Source organism: Ammodytes marinus (assembly GCF_949987685.1).
Source record: "Ammodytes marinus genome assembly, chromosome: 6".
NCBI classification, from domain to species: Eukaryota; Metazoa; Chordata; class Actinopteri; order Uranoscopiformes; family Ammodytidae; genus Ammodytes; species Ammodytes marinus.
The window spans coordinates 34,212,895-34,238,585 of NC_137235.1; the positions used below are offsets into that span (position 1 = coordinate 34,212,895).

General features: G+C 42.0%; 1 protein-coding gene across 4 annotated transcripts in view; it reads right to left on the reverse strand.

Moving 5' to 3' along the window:
- Nucleotides 1-2,182: 2,182 nt before the first annotated feature.
- LOC307251667 (dynamin-2-like) overlaps nucleotides 2,183-25,691 on the reverse strand; it is a 30,795-nt gene continuing 7,286 nt past the window's right edge. Inside the window, exons 4-20 of one of the 4 annotated variants that reach the window (XM_080029053.1) lie at nucleotides 24,840-25,043; nucleotides 20,144-20,242; nucleotides 19,814-19,974; nucleotides 17,759-17,901; nucleotides 17,414-17,549; nucleotides 16,948-17,015; nucleotides 16,430-16,568; nucleotides 14,279-14,365; nucleotides 14,024-14,094; nucleotides 10,021-10,072; nucleotides 8,112-8,222; nucleotides 7,832-7,941; nucleotides 7,627-7,738; nucleotides 6,317-6,484; nucleotides 5,515-5,741; nucleotides 4,293-4,541; nucleotides 2,183-2,625 (exon numbers count right to left, since the gene is read on the reverse strand). In XM_080029053.1, coding sequence (XP_079885179.1) covers nucleotides 2,589-2,625; nucleotides 4,293-4,541; nucleotides 5,515-5,741; nucleotides 6,317-6,484; nucleotides 7,627-7,738; nucleotides 7,832-7,941; nucleotides 8,112-8,222; nucleotides 10,021-10,072; nucleotides 14,024-14,094; nucleotides 14,279-14,365; nucleotides 16,430-16,568; nucleotides 16,948-17,015; nucleotides 17,414-17,549; nucleotides 17,759-17,901; nucleotides 19,814-19,974; nucleotides 20,144-20,242; nucleotides 24,840-25,043 — 2,174 coding nt within the window. In that variant the 3' untranslated portion in view covers nucleotides 2,183-2,588. Of the gene's footprint in view, nucleotides 2,626-3,451; nucleotides 4,074-4,292; nucleotides 4,542-5,514; nucleotides 5,742-6,316; nucleotides 6,485-7,626; nucleotides 7,739-7,831; nucleotides 7,942-8,111; nucleotides 8,223-10,020; nucleotides 10,073-14,023; nucleotides 14,095-14,278; nucleotides 14,366-15,241; nucleotides 15,381-16,429; nucleotides 16,569-16,947; nucleotides 17,016-17,413; nucleotides 17,550-17,758; nucleotides 17,902-19,813; nucleotides 19,975-20,143; nucleotides 20,243-24,839; nucleotides 25,044-25,691 lie in introns of those variants that run through there. The other 3 variants (XM_080029054.1, XM_080029052.1, XM_080029051.1) reach the window with 3 other exon arrangements.

Genomic DNA, 25,691 nt, shown 5'->3' on the forward strand with positions numbered 1-25,691 from the left:
TATTAATGATGTTAAAATGTCTTGTTTTATCTCATTCAGGCCCAGGAGAAACCGGCTGGGGGATGCCAACTTTGAGAAGCAGCTGATCTTGAATGCCAACAAAAAGATTTGAAGGTATATTAAATATTGTTGTGACCTGTTTATTGGGCTATAGAAGTAGAATGTATTGCCAATGGAGATGAGTATATTGGTGTGCAGAGGTGAGCTGCATGAAAATAACAGAGTATATCTTGTTTTTACAAAAGGCAAGAAACAGCAGATCCACCAGAGAGAGACCACTGTGACCAGTGACAGAGGATCTTCTTTCAGATAAGGAGTTTTCAGGCTGGACAGAAAGTAACACTGTCCTTGGCCCTGCACATTTTCTTCCATTAATTATTATTATTCTTTTAGTTATTTATGTGACCTGTAACCAGTGACAGATCTTCATTCAGTGAAGGTATTTTCACTCACTGGACAGAAAGTAGTAACACTGTCCATGGCATTGGACTCTGACTGACTCTTTAAGTTATTGTTTTTTTTTGTTAGTTTTTTACTTATTTATTTGGGCTGAATATTGCACTTTTATGACCCAAGTTCTAGAATTTTTTTTTCTTTGGGCAAACAAGTCAGGAAAAAATACATTCACAAAAAATGTGACTTAATGAAAAGATATGTTTAAATGTTTGGCACTTTGAATATTGCACTTTGAGGTACAACCTTAGTTTCCTACCTCAACCTTGTTTCTACCTCAGATTGTGTTTGTGTTAATAATTATTTCAACACATCTTCTGGACTTTGTTGCTAACAGTATACTGCAGTTTAGAATGGTCTCCTTGAGGGTTTTACTATTTTAAGTTGTAATTTGTTTGTAGAACCTGCCTGGTATTTTTCCAGTATTGCTTTCTTTGAATGAAATTTCATGTGAATTGTTTCCAGGTTTGGAAAATTACAAAAATGGAAAAACATTTGCACCTTAAGCGTTTTTGTTTGAATAATTCCTCATTAAAAAGACCACTCAAACAGCAACTTTTTCCTCTTGTTTTTGAGTGTGTGTGTGTGTGTGTGTGTGTGTGTGTGTGTGTGTGTGTGTGTGTGTGTGTGTGTGTGTGTGTGTGTGTGTGTGTGTGTGTGTGTGTGTGTGTGTGTGTGTGTGTGTGTGTGTGTGTGTGTGTGTGTGTGTGTGTGTGTGTGTGTATATTGAAATAATTGCTGTCTGTGGTTCTATATGGTGTGTGGCAATTATTTAGAAAAATAATAGCCTGCAGCAACATATTGAAAAAAAAGAACTATGAACTAGTTCATTTTTGAACTGTGAACTTAGTTCATAATTTTGAATTATGAACTGAACTAGTTCATTTTAAAGGTGGGGAACTGAACTTTGAACAAGTTCACATAGAAAAATAACTTTCCCAACACTGATGGGGGTGTGCGAGAGATTTGCAGGGTGGAAGGCAATATCAATAGCCTAAAATATCAAGAAGAATTAGCTACCTCTTACATTCCCAACCATAAAAGGGGTCAAATTTTGCAGCAGGGTGGTGCTCCATCGCATACTTTCATCTCTACATCAAAGTTCCTCAAGGCGAAGAAGATCCCAGGCTGGCCCAGTCACCAGACATCATTGAGCATGTCTGGGATAGAATGAAAGAGGAAGCATGGAAGACCGAACCAAAGAATCTTGATGAACTCAGGGAGGCATGTAAGACTGCTTTCTCTGCTATTCCTGATGACTTCATCAATGAATTGTATGAATCATTGTCAAACCGCATGGATGCAGTCCTTCAAGCTCATGGAAGTCATACAAGATATTAAATATGGATCTCACAGCACCACTACTTAATTCACTGATGTTATGCAACATATTTTTGTATTTGAAGTAAATTATTTGTTAAATGTTCACATTACTCTCTGTAGGCGACAAGACTTTTGTCCTGCCAACATCTGACCTTTCTGTGTTCATTAAATGATCAATATTTCTTCAGTGAAGAAAATTTATTTTAGTTTATTAAACATCATTTAGGAGGGTTTTAGCTTTCATGAGCCATTTCTAAAACCAATGAATTAATTAAAAGTCAGGTTATAAGGTGTTGTTTCTACAAAATGGATAAGCGACAAGACTTTTGTCTGGGACTGTATACACACTTTATTTCTGCAGATGTAGCTCCCCCTAATGTCTGACCTTAAAAAACGTATACATCATACTTAATGCACATTAAACAGTCTATAGCAATATAAGAAAGGCTATTTTAGTAATACTTATATACAATGGAGAAAAACAAATAATCACTGATCTACATTATATATTAAATTCTAGAAAATACTGCGTAAGCTTAATATCACACCTGTATGTACAGATGTTATGTCATTTTGTAAAGTTTTATTTATTGCAGTAAGTTCATTTTTTTACAAGACACATGTCCAACACACACAACGTTAGCTTTGGTCCAGCCACAACCATATCATCATCTCTACCAATTATTTCTGCACATTTCAAATATGACCAATTGACAAAAACAAAGCATGAACAGCCTAGGTAAACTCGTGATGTGAAACAACATGGGCAGAGTAGACCCACAGAGCCCAGGATAGAGTGCTCGCAGTTTCCTTCACCAGTTGTTGGGACGAGAGGGGACTGGAGGTCGCCTGTGTGAGAATGCCATGAAAAGAAGACCATGATCAGATTTCCTTTCAGTTTCTGATCACATGTGGATAGGTGACTCACACTAACACACACACAAACACAGACACATACACACAGCTGACAGAGATATAAATGTATCAGAGGAGTGGGATTGCATACCTTTTATTCATTCCCATTCGGCTCTAGGAACATTCCCAAAAGCAATTAGTAACACTATCTGCACTACGTGTTGCCACTGGCAACCACCGGTTACCATGGTAACTTTTAGCTCCATCATACAGTAAGGAGGGGAGGGAAGAAAGTCATGGCAGACTGCACACAGAAAAGGGAAACGTTCTAGTTCTGCATGGCTGTCTCCATTTTGACTGTCATGCAAGACAAAGGGTCCCGACCCTTTATATGTCCATGGTCCCGACCTGTACACTCACAATGTTGTACAGCAACAGGAAGTACATGCACTACAATGTTTACTCTCCATGCTTGGAAACGGCAGGTCGAACAACACATGCAAATACAAGAACAAGCCACCAGCCACCACACCTTCTTTTTCTACTCTTTTATTCAGTCCAGACCTTTACACACCTTTTTTCAATAATGGTTTTTAATGTGATAAGTAATTACAAAATAATTTTTTGCTTAAAGCATTGGTGCGAGTCAGAGGATGTTTGTATTTCTCAGTAACCTGCTGGAAGACAGGGCACACCCACTGCTGCAGTGCTTTCGTCTTCCTCAGTCTAATTTTTAAATTTGTCCTCAAAAGAAAAATGCCAAAACCTACGCTTGAAAAAAAAAAAACATATCATCCATAATATTGACACATACAAATGCCACTGGTCAGTAATATTTTATTAAGCTTGCGAAGGCTGACTGAAATATCAACAATCAATAGAAAAAGATGCATTAAAAAGTGCTGCTTACTTAACGAGGTGCAATGTAAGATTAATGACAAAACTGTTAGCACATCTACAACAACAAAAAATAATTAAAAATTAAAGTGTTTTTTTTACCTATTATATCAAAGCTACGAATCAAATATCATTTTAAGACGCATTTCATTTCAAATGAAAAAGCGGAATTCAATGACTTGCCGGTTCATAATTTTCAAGTCAGTAAAACCATCAACATGTATCCCTTTTTATAATATGGAATGCAGTATATTACATCATATCATATACTTTTGTTTAAAAAAAACTACAAAATAAAGTCGAGATTTCATACATAATGCTTCTGAAATGCACAGACTTGAAACAGCATCAGATTACCAATAACAGTAGGACAAGGTTTGTAGTTATAAGAATATACATGATAAAAGACAGACTATCTCTCCAGAGATGTTCAAGAAAAATATAGATGTGTAAACAAAAAGAAAGGTGTGTGTGTCTAGTCGAGCAGGGAGGGCTCTGAAGGACGTATGATAGTGGGTCGGTTGGGGGCAGACGGAGGTCTTCTGCTGCAGGAAGAGAGAGAAAGGAGGAGAGGAAGAGGGGAAAGGGGAGAAGAGACATGCCAGGCAAAATATCATCAGATACTCATGCACCAATTATTCACCAAACCACCAGAACATACGGTACAAGCCATCACCAGCAGTCCCAATAGTCCAAGCAACTCCCACCAATACCAAATCCACAGAAGCCATCAGGTGTGTGTGTGTGTGTAAGCACAATTTTACCTTGGGATCCCAGGTGGAAGTGAAGGAGGCACGCGGGCCGGCCGCGAAGGAACAAAAGGCCCTCCAGCAGAGTTAGGATCCCCTGCGTATGCTGTCTGGCCAGGGCCGGGTCGAGATGGCACCGGGGGTATTCCAAATGCTGGTGAGGGGTTGAGAGGGGGCGGGGGACCAGGCGTGGGCCCCCTCACTGCTGGGGGGCGGCCGGGAGGGGCAGCCGCTGCTGGGGCATGGCGGGATGCTGGGGGAGGACTGAGACAGAGAGACAGGACGATAATCAACTACTGAGTTGTCCCCCATTTAAAATAATGCCCTACCTTCAGTTAACTTGAAAAAAGACTGTTACCAGGGATTAGTTGTAATTAATGCTACTCTTCTAATAAGAACCTGTAGGAAGCGGTTCAGCAAGTTTTCATATTGGGTAAATAGTTACAGTGAATGTCATATTTTTTTTAACGTTTTAGAGACGTTTGTAAAGATGTCTATGTATATTTATGCATATACAATTAGTGGATGATGCAACAATTATTATATTCAGCATAAGATAATATTATGTTATGCTGAAAAAATAACATAGCCGTGAAATAAAGTACCTACTGGATATATAACAACGTGTATAAGGTGGTATTTCCCTAAAAATGCATCCATTTAGCAATTATAGTATATACCTCAAACTATTTATATCCCTTTCATAGATATATAATTGTTTAGGTGCTTACATTTTATAAGAAAAAATCCTTTTTATGTCAATAAACACAAAGGAGCATCATCATGACATCTTTATCATAGAATTGATGCAATTTTTATAATATCCACCATTATCCCTAAGATTCTTATTTTATACAAACCAAACCGGACATTTTACATTTCAAAAAGCAACATGTCAGTGTCCTCTGGTGGACACCTTATGTAATGGCACCACTGTTTTTAAATGACTTCAAGCCTTGTTTGGCACGTCTGCAATGATAAATCTTTTTAAACGACACATACACAACCGTATAGCTTCAATAGGCTAATATTAACCAATGTATTTGTGTTGATTGATTTATTTTAATTATTTTCTTTAGATTATATTGGCATTTTTTACTTATTTAGACAGATTTGGAGAGACCTAGTTAAAATGGGGCAAAGAGGGGAAGACTTTCTGCGAGGCCGGAGCCTCTACTGTAGGGGTACGCTCTAACCGCTACATCCACGAGCGCTCCCCCGATTGATGTTTTTATACCTGGGGTCCTTGGGCCTCCAGCTATCATCCACTGGTGGAGGCACTGGGGTAGAGATAGTGGTGGTGCTGATGTCTCCTATAAGGACCAGGGCCTCTTTCAGAGCGTGATACATCCTCAGCATCTCATCTCTCCTCTGGGCCTGCTCTGCTGACTCCTCCATCAAGCTGCCCTGGTCCCCGGCAGAGTACAGGTAGGCCAGCAGCTCAGAGTGGATGAAGTCCTTCGCCTGAACATGGTAGAGGGAAAGAGAAGCACATTTAATACCACTAAGAAACAAAGTAAACCCCCCTGTAAACCCAAATCCACAAATCCTTTCTAACCAGGTCATTTGGAGAGTCAATTGCATGATAGCAAAGCATCTGAAAAGAGTAAGGCATATTTGATCAAATCCAAAGTTGTCATATTGTCATTTAAGTTTGGTAAACTTGACAGCGATTTGGTTAAGATGAGGCTATGGGCTATGCTCTGGTTCTTATTACACAATAAATATTACAAACTAATCAGCCAGTTCTCTGCCTGAACGTTCTATAGAAACAATTTGACGGTTTGATACAGCCACGCCCACACAGTCCTGTGAAACAGTTGTTCTAATATTTAGGCACATTTATTTTATTATATCATTTTTGCAAAAAGCTTATTAAGACACCCCACTTTGACATCATAATTAGTTTGTACTATTTTAGACCAGGTTTTCCAGGGCCTTTAAGAGGAGAGAGTAACCTGTAATGGCAATAAATTACTTTGTTAAAAAATAGTGTACTGCTGATGAAAAAGAGAGACGGATCAGGCATAAGGACATACACTGTTGATCATGAGGTGCATGATGGTCTTGGGCATGAGGTCTCTGATGGACTTGTTGACGATGCCCGTGTAGGAGTCCACCAGGTTGCGGATGGTCTCCACCTGCCTCTCCAGCTGCGGGTCCATGGACACCGTGTCGCTGGGGGTTATCGCTTCTTCACCTTTAGGCTGGAGGAGAGGCAAAGACAGAGAGGGATGCAGAAGCCCAGAGATGTGGCAATGTTTTGTGAGTGAGTGAGTGAGTGAGTGAGTGAGTGAGTGAGTGAGTGAGTGAGTGAGTGAGTGAGTGAGTGAGTGAGTGAGTGAGTGAGTGAGAGTTATTAAATATAGGATAGGACTAAAAGTTCTTAGTTAGGAGTCATTTCTTAAAACCTATTCACAAAGCCTTTAAGGCCAACTTTTACTAAGGAATGGGAGGGACTTGTAAGCTAAGACTAGAGGGCGGGGTTGACCCTGTTGCTATGGATGATGTCATGTTCATACCTTCTATGCCCACAGTGATTGGCTGAGAGGGAATGAGTCTCTAAAAGTGAATTTATGATAGTAATGGAGCTTGGAGCATTTCTTTTCAACGTCAGATTGTTACTCTGAGCAATGGAATTCCTTTCAAAAACTAATTTTTTTCCTGACAAAGTTATAGTTATTTTGCATGTGAGCGGCTGAGAGTGAAGATGTCCCCTGGTTCGCCTCCCAATGGTGGGTGTACCACTAAATTACAAAGTGGCATTTTAAAAAATCAACGTTCTATTCTCACACTTGATATCCTGGTCATGAATTGTGTTTAAACAAAAATGGAAAAGTGTGTTTATTGTATAATATTGAATATGAAAGGTTGATCATTAAAGAAAGTAGGCCACTTTTCTTTTTTTACGTTTTGCTTTCAAAACGGATTTGGATTGAACGGAAGATAAACTTATTCTGTAGGGACCCTGTTAGTACATGACCTGAATATACTAAGATGGAATGTAAACAGTGGATAGCTGTGGCCTGGATATTGTATCCCAGGTTGCTTCCTGGGCAGTAAATTAATTGAATGAACAAGCTGCCCACAGTGTAGTTGTGGAACTGCACTCCGCAGTTACATTTTGAGAAAGAAAAAACCTAATGTAAAATATTAAACTTAATCAACATACTAATCTTACCCAACTATATGCAAACAGCCAACCAAATTCACTGATAAACACATGTCACAGTTTGCTGTTTATCTCTCAATATCCCTCTGCCACATTTAAAGAAGCACCTGAATAATTTCTAAATACAATTAGTGAATGGCCCACAGTATTTAGAATGTTAAGACACTCTCTGTGTACCTGATCTTTCTCTGGGTAAACACCAGCTCTGAGGAACGAAGCTTTCCAGCTGTCCACATCCTCCTGTGTGTCACATGCCAGCTCGATCTGAAGAAGGTCTTTATACACATTCCTGCATGTGTACACACACACACACACACATTTACCGAATATAAGAACAGATGAACGCCACAGACAAGATTGTTTCAAAAAGGAGCGTCCGTACCTCTGTTCAGTATTGAAGATGGCAAAGACCTTTTTGCTGGACATGAAGCCCCTCTCCACGTCTCTCAGCTTTAGGTTGTCAAGAGGCAGCATGTACTTCTTCTCTTTCTCCTAAAAAAACCACCCAGTGACATTATGATAAATATTAAGGAAGGTATAGCCCCTAACAAAAGAGCCAGTCTATTGTCTTAAAAAAAGGCCCAACTCCTGTAAAGACGAGTAACGTATATATACAGTATATATACATTTGTGTGCATTTCCTGTCCTGTCAGGGGCCTTACCTCCTCATCTTTGTACCAGGAGAGAGATTCAGCAGTCAGGACAAACCAGTAGTCCTTGGATCCTCCCTTCATGATACTGATGTTGATAGTGAGCCAGCCTCTGCGGATCACCTGCACACCAGAGTCCATCATTTGACTACGCTTTACACCCCACAAGGGTAATAATATGTATATATACATCACACAAAATACTAAAAAAAAAAAAAATTAAGACAAAAGAAAAAAAGAAGATAGGTATAAGAATACAGCACAACAGCCATGCAAGTGAAACGCTAATCCTTAGATCAACCAACACTTTATGAAAATGTTAAAACACCACACACGTAGAGACTTGAGATAAATGACAGTCTGCAGTGAAAAGTCACCTTCTCTGCATCCCCCTCTCTGCCAGACTGATGGACAAGAAGTCAAAGGGAACAGACACACAGGAATAATGTAGCGGATATATGCAGTACTCTGGACTGGCTGGTGTAACCATGAATGCATTATAGATACAGAGTCAGCCTGGCAGCCAGCTGGGCCTATAGTGGCAAGCTATATGTTGCTCCAACAAAAGAGATTCATAGACCGTAGTACATGGGCTGTGCAGGCTCCATATCATATCCTAAATATGATTAAAAGGAGATTTAGGGGGCGACCTTAGCTCAGTTGGTAGGGCGTCCCCCCCATGGGCCTCGGCCAGCAGCGGACCCGGGTTTGATTCCAGCCCGCGGTCGTTCTCTGCATGTCACTCCCCTCTCTGCCCCATTTCAACTCTGTCTCTACACTATCAAAAAAAGCATAAAAATGCCAAAAAAAATATCTTAAAAAAAAGGAGATTTAAAGGAATCAAGAGAAAACTTAACAAAAGCCAGTGTGAATGCAGAGATACTAACGTGCAGATTTTATCATGATTATGTCATGATTCGGACCAGAAATTGATCGAAGTTGAAGCAGGAACAAAATCTCAAATATCTATGAGAATTGTCATACAATTTTATGATGTAAAGATCAACCCCCTTAATGGACCTCTGGCCGAAAGCAGGGTTTGATAAAGGTTTGATCTCCTTGTATTGTTCATTTTTAAATCATACCTGTACTCGATATCTGAAAACCTACTCAGAGCTTAGAAAAGCTAAAAGTAATTTTGTTGTGTGACATCATCTCAGTGCAAAGTCAATAGGACAGGGAAAGAGAAATGAATTGGATGAAAAAAAACGGCTTTATACTCTTTCTTTTTTCTATTCTACATACCACATCTGACCATAAAAAGTATCTAGTTAGGATGCAGTAGGCATTCCCTTGGGACATACTTTTACTTATTTATGTCATCATAACATTGCGCCTTGATCTTGCCTCTTGCTTTTCCGTCGCATCCCCAGTTGTTTTCATACGGAGGCTCTGTCAATGTGACGTCATTTTGGGTGCGCACTGGATTGTGGGTCAGAATCGCCCAAATAGCATGCTGTTTTCAACACTAAAAATCTCGGCCGGATCTGGTATACATCAGGGTATTTTTCAAGCATACTAAATCGACCACAAGAATTGGGACATCCTTAATCTTTTTTCTACCATGCTAAATAGCAGAAAGTATGGAGATTGGAACAAAGAGTGTCCATTTCTCATGACTTATCCACAAGTGTAACTGACTATTTCACATCCCTATTTGCCATCAAGAAGCACAAATCTGGTTTGTCCACATGGTCTGACCGCCGCCCCCCCTCCCCCCCCCCCTTGGGTACTTACAAGAATCTCTCCCTGGGCCTGGGCCATAAAAAGGAGGAAACAATAGGAGGAGAAAGAGGAAAGGGAAAGAAAGAGGAAAGAGAAGAAGGGCAAAGACGAGAGTATGTATGCTGAGACACCGACAGAAAGAAAAAAGACTGAAAGTACTGTGAGGGCAGTGTCTCTTGTTAAACAGGCGAGTTACCTGATTAGGTATGACCCTCTTCTTGGTGTTAGCAGCAGTCCTCTGATGGGCGCTGACAAAGAGAGATTCAATAACATAAACTCTAGTGTAAGCTACAGTACTTATGTAAATCAGGACACAAAATTGAAAAATGGAACTGAATGGAATGGAAATGGAATATACATTTATGATAAGTCATCTATTATTTTTGTCAATTCCTTTGAAGTTGATCTATTCCATTTCAGGCAATGGCAAAAATTTAAGGTGATATACAGTATTTAAAAAATATATATTTATTTCCGGGTTAAAATATTTGTATTTTGCTTGTTTAGTACAAACTTTTTTCATGGTTTATTGTTAAAAATATATATTTTCTCACTCTTCCCATATTTTCACCACCTATTTATTCCAACCTTTCCACTCTCTGTCTGAATCGCTCCATGTGAGTGCCCGGCTCTCAAAGCCACTAATCTCCAAATTGTCAAATGTTCATTCACAATGGTTTAGGCGCATGCACAAGCAGCAACTGGCAGTGAGTGAGAGCTTGGCATCTTCGTGTTTGTGTTTTATGTGTTTTTAACGTTTATTTTGGTCCTTCATGTTTTATTTTCTCATCATATGATAATTGAGTACTCGGCTCCACTAACAAAGAATGTTAGTTGTGGGTTCTTTTGTGCTGGCTTTTCTCCCATGATGTCAGTGGGGCTGTGTGCCAGGGGAGGACACAATACTCCAGAGACACTTCCCTGCAGCTAAACTTTGCCAGTTTGGCTTGGTGGGTGGGGGGGGGGGGGTTGATCTCACCCCTCAGCTGCCAGACTCTATTTTAAGGGACATTATTGGATCGGACGGTGCACAGAGGGACAAAAAGAGGGATAAGGGAAAACGGGGAGGTGTCAGACTACGCCTGAGGAAACAGCGGCTCACCCGGATTCCTCTGCCCTCTGTTATCATGGGGAGCGTCCAGTCACTGCGGAGCAACCTGGAAGAACTCCAGGGTAATGTTCGGTTCCAGAAGGACTTCAGGAACTGCTGCGTCTTGGCCTTCATCGATACGAGGCCCTCCGAGCGAGACCGGGACATCCATGGTTTCGGGGTTCCCTTCCGTCTGGATCGTAAGGCGGAGGTAACGGGGAAAACCCAAGGAGGCGGGGTATGTTTATACATGAAAAAACAATACAGCTATTCTGTTACTGTAAGAGACCGCGTCTGTACACCAGAAGTGAAACTTTTATCGGTGTCATTGCGCCCATTCTACCTACCCTGTGAGTTTCCTAAATGTTTTATAACTACGGTGTGTATTCACGACAAGGCTGACCCTGCCTCCGCCTCCAGCTCCATCTTTGATGTGTTGGAGAATCTGCAGTCAATTTCACCTGCTGCACCAAATTGTATAGGGCTCAACAGTGAGATTCTGGAAGTAAAAAGCAGGGGACCCTAAACTTCTCTTTCCTGGGCCACATTGACCAGCTCTGACTGGCGTTCCCAGGACAGTGTGGAGATATAATCTCTCCACCTAGTCCTGGGTCTTCCCCGAGGCCTCCTTCCAGCTGGACGCTCCTGGAACACCTCCCTAGGGAGGCGCTCAGCGGGCATCCTTACCAGATGCCCGAACCACCTCAACCGGCTCCTTTCAACGCAAAGCAGCTCTGCCCGAGTTCCTCATGAATGACTGAGCTTATTATTCTATCTCTTAGGGAGACACCAGCCACTCTCGTGATCTAGTTCTTTCGTCATTGCCCAGCCTTCATGACCATAGGTGAGGGTGGGGACAAAGATCGACCGGTAGATCGAAAGCTTTGCCTTCCGACTCAGCTCTCTGTTCGTCATAACGGTGCGGTAAAGCGAGTGCAAAACCGCCCCTGCTGCTCCGATACTCCGGCCAATCTCACGCTCCATTGTTCCCTCAATCACTCCCCCATCAGCCTCAAGCTCTGCCTCAAACATAGAGCATGTTAGTCGGATTCAGGAGCTCCTCAAAGTGCTCCTTCCATCGGCAGATAACCTCCTCAGTTGAGGTCAACAGCGTCCCATCCTTACTGTACACAGCTTGGATGGTTCACCGCTTCCCCTTCCTGAGGTGGCGGACAGTCTTCCAGAAACACTTTGTGCAGACCGAAAGTCCTTCTCCATGGTTTCTCCGAACTTCTCCGACACCTGCTGCTTTGCCTATGACAAGGCAGAGGCTGCAGCCCTTCAAGCCTGTTGGTGCCTTGCAACTGCATCTGAGGTCCCCCGGGATAACATATCCCGGAAGCACTCCTTCAGTCGAACAGCTTCCCTGACCACGGAAGACCACCACAGTGTTCCAGGGTTACCCCCCCACCCCCGCGGCTTCAGTAATGGAAGTTTTGAACATTGACCACGCGGGTTCAATGCCCCCAACCTCCATAGGGATGCCAGAAAAGCTTTGCCAGAGGTGTGAGTTGAAGATTTCATAAATGATAAATGTAAATGAAAAATGCAGAAAGAAGGTCCATGTGTTTTGAAATAACCGTAAGCGTGCTCAACAATAATTTTTTGGGAAAAGAAACATTGATCGAACCATCGTGACCATGTTTCATAGTGCTTTAATGGCATCTGTACTGTCTTTTAACTTTTAACCTCCCGTAATAAAATAGTTCAATGGTCTAGTCGGCTGATGGGAGAGTTTTAGCCTTACCCAGCGTCCCTGTTCACCAGACACCACTTTCCTCTTTTCTCCTCTCTCTTTCATAAAAGGGTGCGCACTAGAGTATGGCTTTGTGCAACCATATTAACTGTTGAAAATTAACCCAAAGTCTAGCGTTGTTTCTCTAAAGAGTGACAGTAGTGATATTTGAACCGGTGACAAATCTGAAACACTGAAAAAAGTGATTTCCTTTGATGTTCCAAAGGTGATGTTTCCAAATTATTTCTTTTGTCAGAGCAACTCCATAGGATATGTTAGATTCATAGTCAAATATGACTAACTAAAAACAACAACAGAGAGTTTGTGCTTGAAAAAGACATTTGACATTTTCGTTTATCAGTCCAGATGATTCATGTACTAATCATTAAAGCTCTACTATTAATTAACCAACAATTTATCTATCACTTCATCAGTCACAGAGGCAGAATGGTAGGTCCTTATTTTTGAGAAGAGCTAGGCCAGTGGGAAAGTTCAGCGTTCAAAAGCACAAGTCCAAAACAGAGAGAGAGAGAGAGAGAGAGAGAGAGTAAGTTGCTAAAATGTGTCGCTACATGACCTCCAGTGTTAAAAACCCTCTGAGCCCTATCGTAATTTTATTTTATTTTATCTAGGCTATAAACCGTAACCTCCGTGCCGTTTTTCCTCTAGTAGACTATTGTGTGTGTGTGTGTGTGTGTGTGTGTGTGTGTGTGTGTGTGTGTGTGTGTGTGTGTGTGTGTGTGTGTGTGTTTTGTCGCTCTTTTTGGATCACTCATAGCCTTTACAGGAGCTTGTAGCCTAGGTATTTTCGGGAACTGTTAGGTCCGATGTTGTTCTTTATTGCCATATAAAATCCGTTTGCATTGCGTATTTTAGTTAGGGATTTATGCTAATCGCTTGTAAGCATGTGGTCATTAGCATAAATGCAGGGAAAAAGCCTCTATGGACTTTTTAAAAGAGCATGAATAGGCCTAGTTTCTATTATGTATAACTTATATTTATTTTAGAATTTTCTCATCACTTTTTGACCCAAGACAAGTTTTAAGCAATAACAAGCTTAATTAATGTGCCTTTTTGTGTCAAATCAATAAATAATTGTGAGATATTTTTTGCTTTTTTTACTGTCTAATTGATAATTTCCTACATTCAAACGACATCACTGCAGCACACATATTCTGATAGAATTATTGTTCAAAACATTATTAATTTCCTCACAGCACTGCAAACAAATTTAGGAATTTCAGATGAAAGCATGAATAATGCTTTATTTTGGATTCCAATCCCAGTCAGTGCACTAATTGATTAATCATTTCAGCTCTAGCTGATTGGCTGACCGTCTCTTCTCATTAATAAACATCTGAAGTTATGTCTTACTTGGCAAATCCAATGAAGTCCTCGTGGTTAGTGTTGATGTAGGACAGCTCAATGTCAATCAACAGCAGCACCTGAGAGGCAAAACATTGCACACGTACAAAGAGAATTAAAACTGTACAAATGTACATGTAGCATATCAAAAGTGTGTGTGTTTGTATCACACACACACACACACACACACACACACACACACACACACACACACACACACACACACACACACACACACACACACACACACACACACACACACACCTGGTCTTTGGTCTTGCTGTCTCTCTCTCTGACGTAGGTGGTGACGATTCTCTCGGTCTCCTCTCTCAGTCGAGGATACGATCCCAGCTGTTGACGCAAACACAGAAAACACACACACACGTGCTGCTGCAGGCACCATGATTACAAGACCCACACCTGTGTGAGTTCACACAACACTGTATATACACTGTGTGTCCGCATACACAGCCACACCCAGCCATTGACTTTACTGTAAATATACAGAATAAACACAAATATAAGTCAAGACCAGTTTGACACAGAACGAACCAGGAGAGGCATGCACTAACGTTCTCCATATCAGCTTGAGATTTCTTGTCAGCTATAGTCGTTGTCATTAAAAAAAAAAGTTGTTACAAATCAAAAATCAGCATTAGCATTAATGTTATCTCAAGCTGATAGTGAGTCTCAACAGATCAGGCAGGAATTAGGAAAAATAATCGGGTTAAAGTTCAAAAAGAGATGAGTATTGGGTAGGGTGTGCAAAGGTCTTGTGTGGTTTGCATTATTGGTGTCAATGGTGCAGAAATGGGTGTATCACAGGAAACATACACAGAGATCTCTCTGGAAATAGACAGGGTAACAAACAGCCATCTTGTAGCAGGCAAATTTCTTAGTGTGAGTGTGGGGATTTCATATGATAAGTGAGGCAGGGTGTGTGTGTGGGGTTGTGAGTGGTCTGGGTAGGGGTCCAAGATCAGAATGGTAAAGGGCTCTTTTAGATTTGTCGTTAAAGAGGGAACCACAGGGTAAGGCGTGTGTGGCGTGTGCTGAGTGAAGCCTTCAAGCAACGACGAGGGGGTAAACGATCAACAACACCAGACAGCGACACGTTAGTCCATTTAATTGTTCTCTTCGTCTTTCTATCACTCTTTGCTTGCATTTGTCCTCTCTTTTTTTATCCACCACTTTTTAAATCTGTCTCTTTCCGCTCTTCCTGTTTACCTTTTCCGTGCACTTCCTGATCAGGGTGGCAAGCTCGGTGACGACGAGGTCGACACATTTCAGACAGGGGTCTTTCAGCTTAATGATCTGCTTTTTCACTATGGCCTCAAACGCCAGGTCTGGGGTGAACAGGCCTGTCCTGTGGTGAAGCATCATGGGAGTTTGAGTTTTTTTAATGGCATGTGAAGGAGGAGGTGTGGTGTAGTATGTGCCATGGTGAGGGGGGGGAGAGATCAGTGGTAGAAAAAAGGAAAGACAGAGTTGGTTGGAATAGTTGGGGGGGAGGGGTTTCGAAAAGGAGAGTAAATGATGAAGATTGAGGAATATGAGGAAAAAAAGTATTTGGTTAGTTCTACTTCATGCACAGACCTAAAACAAGCTGCAGGTTCTCAAATGTGTTCATTGCATATTTCCAATCATGTCAATGTGCATGTTTAGAGTCAGCCTACAGCTTTTTAGCCATGCTAGCTGAATGGCTCCGTGGAGGATAACATCTGTATGTCGTCCACTTTGGTCCACATAGAAATATCTTAACTATTGAACGGATTGCTGCAAGATTTAATACATTCAGACATGTTTGGTTCCTAGACAATGATCACTAATTGGTGATGCCTTTAATTTCCTCTGGCGCCAACATCTGGTCAACTTTTCAACTCGTATTTAGTGCCATGCTCACACGTTAAAATAAGATTGCAAATATTACACCTGTTAAATCTCATTTTAGCATTGTCATTGGGAGGATGCTAACATACGTAAATTTGCATACGTATTTGCATATAGCTCAAAGCACCTCTGTGTCTGAGTGGAGCCTCACAAAGCCACTAGCATAGCTGTACTCTTGTCACGTCAGACCTGCAGCTTGTTTTGTAATGAACTTGTACATGACTGTGTTTCTGACCGCACAGCCTCTCAGACACAACACACCAGTGCACTGCAGTACAGGCAGGACATTCAGATGTAACCACTGATAAGCAGTAGCGTAAAAACTGGACCCTCCCTTTGAGTTCATCCACTTTGTTAGTTCAATCCAAGACGTTGAAATGTTGTTCAAAAGCACATAGTTAAAAAAAAACTAAAACAGTTGCTTTTTTAAACTGTTTGGCGCCAGGCAGCTCTCAAGTTGTCTGGTCTCTGTGGTGTGTGTGTGTTGAGCTGTGGCAGCCGGAGCAGGAGACCATGCAGTGATACCTTATTAGTGCACTGTCTGACTGTGTTGATGAGCTCCTGGATGACCAGGTCGATGCATTTCAGACAGGGCTCTTTCAGCTTTATGATCTGCTTTTTCACTATGGCCTCAAACGCCAGGTCTGGGGTGAACAGGCCTGTCCTGAAGGACATACAGACAAGAGACAGACAAGCGGGGGGAGGAGGAGTGGTAGATGGACACACGAGAAGAGTTTGAGACAGGCACACAGATGGAGATGAAGACATGAGAGGACAGACGTTAGAATGTACAAATAAGGAGAAATGGGAGACGAACGGGAACAAGTGGAGTGGAAGACGGCTAATGAGCAAATAAAGACCTAACAAGAAAAAAAACAAGGACGGACAGAAGAGCCAGCACACTGAATAGAGACATGAAGAACAGGACAGACTTTGACACTTGAGGACCAGGGAAGACTTATAAAGCTGAACACACAGGGCAGACATAAAGACAGTGAAGGGAAACGTGTTCTTCATGTCATGTGTTGTTTGCATCAACTTGCCTGACTCCGTGGATGTTCTTGATGGCATAACTGATCTCTCTCCTCAGCTCCTTCTCATCAAACTCCATCTAGGACACAGTGCACACGGTGCTTGGTTCTTATCTGTTCTAAGAGGCCAAGTCTTACTGCCGAGCATATACTAACACACGGACGAACAAATATCCATTGGAGAGGAAGAGTCTTAGGCAACATACAGTACGTAGCTACACACTATGACATCAGAACCAATAAAGATTGCCACATCAGTAGTGTAAATACAAAACGCTGACAGAGCACATACAGTAAATAGCTAATTAACCATGAGCAACTTGTTACCCATAGAAACACAAGGCTTTAACACAGTCGGTTTTTCTGTTATTATGAGAAAAAAAACTGTGCAATTCCTTCCCAAAATAAATGACAATGTGAATCAAGAATAAAATAATGATAGCATCAGTAATCCTGAGGAAATCATAAGACTGGTCACCTTCACCAGCTCGAAGGGGAAGAGCTCATGAAAGATGCGGTTGATCTTCGCTCCACCAGACAAGTTGGAGGTGTCCACCTGATCCCCAGACCCTTCAATGCACTTCTCAAAGTCCACGCCAAACTGCTGCACCATTCTGCAGATTGGAAACAGTATACTGTCTACAGATACAGTGTATACTTGTGTGACTGCATATTTGTAGTGTGTGTGTGTATGCGCGCGTGTGTGTGTGTGTGTGTGTGTGTGTGTGTGTGTGTGTGTGTGTGTGTGTGTGTGTGTGTGTGTGTGTGTGTGTGTGTGTGTGTGTGTGTGTGTGTGTGTGTGTGTGTGTGTGTGTGCACTGACTGGAGTAAGGCCTTGGTCTTGCGAGCAGGGTCATCAGGGCGGAAGTTCTTGTACTCCTCCACCTCTTTCTCCAGCGATAACAGCTGGCTTTGCAGCTTACTGCGTAACCCTGGCAACGTGTCACGGATATGGTTGGTAAGTTGCTGGAAAAAGGAAAAAAATATATATAAAGGTAACAATACCAGTGTTTCCCGCACGTTCACTCAGCAGCAGTAGCCTACACAGTTGCAAAGTTACATTGATTCCAGCAGCGAGTGAAGCGGAAGAGCGAAGAAAGAAAGAAAGAGAGAGAGAGAGAGAGAGAGAGAGAGAGAGAGAGAGAGTAAGTTGCTAAAATGTGTCGCTACATGACCTCCAGTGTTAAAAACCCTCTGAGCCCTATCGTAATTTTATTTTATTTTATCTAGGCTATAAACCGTAACCTCCGTGCCGTTTTTCCTCTAGTAGACTATTGTGTGTGTGTGTGTGTGTGTGTGTGTGTGTGTGTGTGTGTGTTTTGTCGCTCTTTTTGGATCACTCATAGCCTTTACAGGAGCTTATATCCAGTCAGGAGGTTGTAGCCTAGGTATTTTCGGGAACTGTTAGGTCCGATGTTGTTCTTTATTGCCATATAAAATCCGTTTTCATCGCGTATTTTAGTTAGGGATTTATGCTAATCGCCTGTAAGCATGTGGTCATTAGCATAAATGCAGGGAAAAAGCCTATGGACTTTTTAAAAGAGCATGAATAGGCCTAAGTTTTAAGCAATAACAAGCTTAATCAATGTGCCTTTTTGTGTCATATCAATAAATAATTGTGAGATATTTTTTGCTTTTTTTACTGTCTAATTGATCATTTCCTACATTCAAACGACATCACTGCAGCACACATATTCTGATAGTCCAGGTTGTGACCCAAATAAATGATAGCTTGACAGCTATGCATTATAGGGGTGATGAATGCAATCTTAATAAGAGAATAAATCCAGGCGAACCAAAACATCTCAAAAATGGCTTAGGGCTCAGAGGTTAAAAGGCTGGTACAAGCTCTTAAGGGATGCACTGTGCACAATGTATATATACATAGTTAAATAATATATATTACATTTGCAGATGAGTCTAAAAAGCTGGGTGAAAAAGAAAGGCAGACGGGGACAATGGAGGAGCTTACAGAAAATACAGGTAGACCAAGTAAGGGAGGAAAGAGAAGTGACAGAGAAGCAAGGAGAACAAGAGAGAGAGGTTGCAGTGGTAGATCCTGAGAGGTGTTTTGCCCATGATTGCAGGAGATTAAATTTTTGAACAATGTGTCTTATGTAAAAAACAGTGTGTAGTGTTTTGAAAGAAGTGTGTTGGAGAATTTCAAACACAGTGCAAAGCACTTATTGTGTTTGTAGGGTTGGTGCTTTTGTTTAGGGCATGGTTACAAAAGTCAGAGGTTGTGATGCTTTGGGCATAGCAACCACTTTTAGTGTTTAAGCATTAGGCAAAAATCTGTAAATATATATATAATAAATTGTGCAAAATAATTTTTGAGTTGTGGCATTTTTTGTTTAAATATTAATTTATATACAAAAATGTCAAAATCGGTAAATGAAGACACAAAAGGCAAAGTTACAGCACCAATAATCCTATCTACAGTAATACACAGGACTGTGTGAATAGGATTTAAGTGCATATTCTCCTCTCAAAATGCACCAGATTCATGGATTCCAATGTACAGGGTACAAAAAAAAGTTGGCCGGGGGGGCATGCCCCCGGACCCTCCTAGAGGGTTCGGGGACCAGAGCACCGCTGCTGAAAAAAATCCTGCGGGAAACACTGAATACATTTAAAAAAGATTATTATTCTATTATTCTAGTATCTTTTCTGGTGCTGGATTTTAGGTTAAAACAAGTGAAAACATACCAGAGAAAATATTTCTAATGAAACTTGACATAAGATAAATGTAGTAGACATACATCCTGTGTGCGTCTGTGTGTGTGTGTGTGTGTGTGTGTGTGTGTGTGTGTGTGTGTGTGTGTGTGTGTGTGTGTGTGTGTGTGTGTGTGTGTGTGTGTGTGTGTGTGTGTCTCACCTGATTGAGGGTCTTCTGCAGGTGTGATGTGCCCATGCGTTCTGCAATGTGTCTGTATGAGGGGTGGGACAGAAAGAACTTCCTCTCAGCAGCCAAAGCCACGCGGATATCTTTCTTTCCATCGATGTCCTTTTGACTGCGGTTCACCACCCCGATGTACCCTGAAGAAAAATACAGGCAAAGGCATACAAATCATTTTTTACAGCCGAACTTTGGAATGTTATTGGCGCCTGACCCAAATCCAAATAGTTTCACTTGCGAAAGTAGAGCATTGCTAAGATGGAGACTTCTAAGTAACAATAAATGAGTTAACTGGTGTTCTGGTCTCACCTCTGCGAAGTGGCAGTAGTTTGTTTTCCAGGATGTCTCGTGCATCTGTCCCCTCGTCCATCAGGTCCAGCTTTGTAATCACACCAATGGTCCGCAGCCCTGAAAACAAAGTTCTCAAGATTATGTTGTAATATTTGGTTATTTTCCAGCAGATTTTTGAGAGGCTGTACTTAAAGCGGTGCTTTTAGCTAATTGCAAATCATCAGTAGCTAACATGCCCACAATAGCCCCTTTTACACAGAGATTGCGGCATATTGACGGAACAACATCACTCCAAAATGCCGGCTTTGCTTGCTTCTGTGTTATTTACACAGAACCATGCAACGCCAGCCTGCTGGCGCATCAGTAGCCCCTTTTACACAGCGCTCCAGAATGAAAGAGGTGCTTGTAAACAGCGTCAGGTGTGACGTAAACATTTAGCGCCGCGCCGGTCAGCTGCTTTACAACAACAACACTGGCTGGTGAATTGAGAGCAGAAGTGCTGGAGCTTGCAGTAAGAGGGCCGTATTTTACTGTCCCCACGATGTGCCAGTTGATCTCGCTACGCGCTGAGTCTAACATCACTGGGACTGTTAACCAAACTGACAAAATCAATCCGCTTCACCTCTGTGTGTGTGTGTGTGTGTGTGTGTTTGTGTGTGTGTGTGTGTGTGTGTGTGTGTGTGTGTGTGTGTGTGTGTGTGTGTGTGTGTGTGTGTGTGTGTGTGTGTGTTTGTGTGTGTGACAGGTTGGTTGTGAGCGAGTCTCTTTGTGAGGGCAGAGATCTGCCAATCAGACATAAACATACACATACACACAGAGTGTGAAGTCACGTTACTGTAGGCAGAAATAAAGTGTGGATATACGCTCAGACTTAGGATAATAATAGCGGCGGCGATCCGGTCGCCGCCTAGCTTAGCCTAGCTTATTACATGGCACTTTGAGAATCCTATGTAAATCACAGCATTCTACAGGTCTGTTATTTCCAGCAAGACAGACCGCTGTCAAGGGTATAATGACCGTTGCTAAGGATCTACGTCATAGTTTTGATGGATAGACGTCTACAAACAGGGCTACTACTCTTTCAGAAAACAATGGAATACTTTTTCAACATACTTTTTTCAAATTAATGTTGGGGGATAATGCTTTGTTAGCTAGATGGAGCTCTTGTTAAACATATTGGCCGATTACAATTATTATTTGTAGAGTGTGCGAGTCTTGAGTTGTGTTAGCAAAACAGTAGCTCTGTGGCTAACAGCTGAGCCGGAGCCTTCAGTCAGCTGAAGCAGACAGTCTAGCGGGGCGAGCAGACTATTCCCCCGTTACTAGGTCGTATCCTTGGTCGTTCCTATTTACTGGCGTACTGAACTACGTTTTAGTTACATAAGAACCTAGTGGGTTTGCAATGACAATTCCAGTTATTAGACAAGGTCTCAGGGTTGCTGGGGAAACAGGTTGTTTTTTGTTAAACTCTTCTAGGTTGGCCGCAGCTTGACATAGTAACCGTTGCTACTGAGTGAGTTCCGACCGTGTGGCGGACTGTTTTTGGCTGTTAAAACAACATGTTGCTTCAATGAATTGCTTTATTTTTTGTAGTAGCCATGTAATAAGCAGGATAAAGTATAGCGAATGGGTCACTTGCTAGAAATAAAGACCTTCAAGCTGCTTCAGCTTGTCGGTCTTTATTTCTAGCAAGTGACCCGTTCGCTATACTTTATCCCTTACTTAGCCTAGCCTAGCTTTCCCATTGTACAACTTCTGCTGGGCAGAAATAGACTCATACACTCTGCAAAATGAAGCGCGGGGGTTTGGATTGAGCAACGGACCTTATGATCAGCTAGATTATACGCCGTTCCTTTTATTTGGTGATTTTTACGGGACATCAGGCCGCCGTGATTAATGTTAAACACACATCCTTCAACTGCTAACATGGTTGCATGTTTAGAACGTAGGCTATGGAACGTCAAACGCCCCCCTGTTCCGCAACAACAAGCTGGAGCATTTAAACAGAGAGGCGGAACTGATTGTGTCGGGAATCTTACTACCCCCGAGGTAGTAAAATTCCCGGAACAATCTCTCGCACCTTTCTTCCCTCGTTCCGCAACGGTCGCATTTAAACAGCAGGGCGGAGGGCCGAAATTCCGGCATATTCCCGGCTTTCACTGGCTGTGTAAAAGGGGCTAATGACAATGCTAAAGTTAACAGGTACAATGTTCACCATCTTATTTACCGTTTAACGCACATAACTTACAAAACATAACATTCTTATATGGGCACTAAACACAATTTACAGCTGAGGCTGCTGCGAATGTCATTAGTTTAGTTTAGGTAGTTTAGGGTTAAACAAATATTGATCAAAATTATAATGTAGAAAAAAACGTAAAACTTAAATTTTCTATACAAATGTATCGTATTCAATACATCTAAGCTGCCAGGAAGTCTCTTAATACTGTTATTAAAATGTTAATTATTGTGAAGGGCCGGTTCCTGCACTGTCGCAGAGATTAATAGAAACAAAGTATTAATATTTACGAGTGGTAATGGCTGAGAGATACAGCCAAGAATTAGCCTTCTTCAAAATTAGAGCAGAAAATGGTCACAGTTAGAGAAAAGTCCAGAGAAAGAGTAGTAAAAAAATTCAGCTTTAACATAAAAGACACCAACGCATGCTTTGCTCGAGGTCTGGTGGGGACCCCTACTAGACCTTGTGGAGAGCATGTTTAGGCCTGTCACGATAACAATTTTTTCTGTGCGATTAATTGCCCCAGAAATTATTGCGATAAGCGATAATATTGCCGTTTTGAGACCATTTTCAACAAATATAATGATAATGGCATAATAATGCAAGTACACCCTTTCGAAGATCAATAAACTTTCATTTTTAAAGAACACTGGAACTGGACGTCTGGAAGACATTTAAAATATCCAGAATAAATTAACAAAACAACCAAAAACAATAAATAAAATTGACTCAGTCTATTTGTTTTTTTCCCAAGCTGGGAAAACTGCATCGGGTGATTGTGTTTAAGGTGAAGATTCAGATGTGTTGTATTGGCGCGTTTGGTTGATATTAAGGTGAGAACAGGTGCGGTGGCCAAAGCGCTCAACGCACCTGATCTGGCGCTTGGTCATTTTGTGTAAAAAAATGGTTCAACGCGCCCAACGTTGGTTCAACGCGCCCAGCTAGCCCAGCTAGTCTCCCCCGATATATTTATTCCCCTAATCAACCATGGCTGCGATCAGACGCGACCCGACACAACAGCGTTCATGTCCACACAAAAACAACAACAACACGGCCAACAATTGTGCCAAAAGACAAATAAACAGCAACTGAACGGAACAAATAGCCTTAAAACAGCATTGCAGATTCACGCCACTCGGAAATTAACACAAACAGCAAGGCAGCACCATACCAAACACATTTACAGCAGCATTGTGCGCAGGGCAGTAGAAAATAAAGGCAAGTAGCTTACCCTACCTGGCTGTGACGGGACCGTGGCTGGCGTAGATATAGGCATAAACACCGGTGCTTCGCTGTACTCGTTGTGAAAGTTCCCCGGACTTTAGCAGTTATGTTTGGGTTCATTAGCCGTTATTTGGCTTCATTATATGGAGGTGGTGGCCGCACACAACCGGGTGAGTTAACTAATGCTATCCGACCGGCGCTAACTTGGTTTATTGGCTAATGCACAGCCGCACATATTCACTGAATTAACCAGGAAGCCCATTCTCCTGGTTCACTTTCCCCACGTCTTGTAACCCCGAACGGCTTCATACAGCACCAGGCAGCCAGCCGTAAATACATTTCCTACTCGGTGTTGCCTCTGTGTTGTCCTCCGGTCCTCGGCTCCCACCGTCCTGTGACGTCGGGTCAAGCTCACAGCTGATTGGCCAACGCGGCTAAACGTCACGCGCTGGAGCGTTGAAAGTTCAATTTTTTCATCTCGGGCGTTGACGCTTTGGTGGTGCGGTGACGCTTTGGTAACGCCGCTTTGCCGCGGCCAACGGCGCCTAAATCAATGGTTCCCTATGCAAAAATAGGATTTTTCAACGCCGCCACCACACCCAACGCGTTTGGTGTGTTCTCACCTTTAGAAAATGCTGTGCTCTCAGCAAGCGCATCATAATTGCGCAGGTCTGAGCAAGACGGCTCCTACTCAAACAAGGCTATTGTTTTTAAACAAATGCGACATGTCGGCTCGCTCAGGTTAGTTGGTTCGCCCCGGCCGTTGGGTTTGAAGCCGATTAGACACCAACTTTTTATTCCTCCACATATTTGTTTTGTTGCTCTCCTCCTCACGGGGCTCTCATGCTGCACTCTATGTAACGCCAGGGCTCCGCCTCCCACACAGAGACCATGCAAAAAGTGACTGACACGTGACAAGGTGGTTTACTCGTTGTGCCCTCAACTCGGCCTTAAAGGCAGCGCTGCAGGAAAGGCACCATTAACCATCACCGAATGCCCTAACCCTGCGCGCTGCCTTGAAGAATTCAGTTGGGGCAAAAAATACACCAATCCCGGCGAGAGGGCAGATACACCGGAGTAAAAACGTTTGATATCCAGTGTCTTAGAGACACAAGGGAAACAAACAAGCAAATTATCGCAGCTGGCAAAAAATTATCGCTCATTTTAATTTATCGCGCAATTAATTGATTTATTGCATATCGCGACAGGCCTAAGCATGTTTAACCCCCCCAGGGACTTTTCCCCCCTTACCCTGAGGGTCCACCTCCTTGGCTATCTTCAGGGCGTCTGAGTTGGCCAGGTCAGTGTTGGCGGGGGTGACAGCCAGGATCAGGCAGCTCTCCTTGGTGATGAACTGCATGAGCATGTCCCTGATCTGGTGCTCGATGTCTACGGGCTGGTCCCCCACCGCCACCTTAGTCATCCCCGGGAGGTCGATCAGGGTCAGATTCAGCACTGAGAGAAGGAAAAGCCGGGAGAAAGACATCACTCAAACTGAAGGTTGATAAACTTGCAGCTAGAAGGCAGAGTCACCCTGCGTTCCAAATCACATAGCCTACTTTTTCTTTTTACTACACTAAAGTACAGAAGAGTTTTAGGGCCACAGGAGAGAAAAAAAATTAGTTAAGGAAGATTGTTTTTTCATTATGTCGAGAAATGTCAAGAATAAAGATTAACCCTCTGAGACCCACCATTCTAACAATCCGTTTTTCTATATTTTTGTATTTTACTTGATAAAAATCTTATTTTTTACACCAGCATTATGTTTTAACATCCAAATGAATCAGCACAACCTCAGGTAATTGTATATGTAACACAATAAACACTTTTATGCATTCTAATATGGAATATTGGTCCAAAAAGCTAAAACAAATGAAAATCGTAACTTCAATTTTGACATATTTCATTTAAAAAAAAAGTAAACCATTAAAACGAAAGAAAATCTGAATCTAAAAAGTTGCACACACAAGTTTGTGTTCTGCCAGAAGTTACCAGAGGTTTCTAGCTTCTTCAGTTCAGGAGTTATGCTCATTCTTTTGGGCAGTGTATACAGGCGTTTTTTCCACTAGAAGTGGTAAGATGTGTCAACAGCAGAAGCAAGAC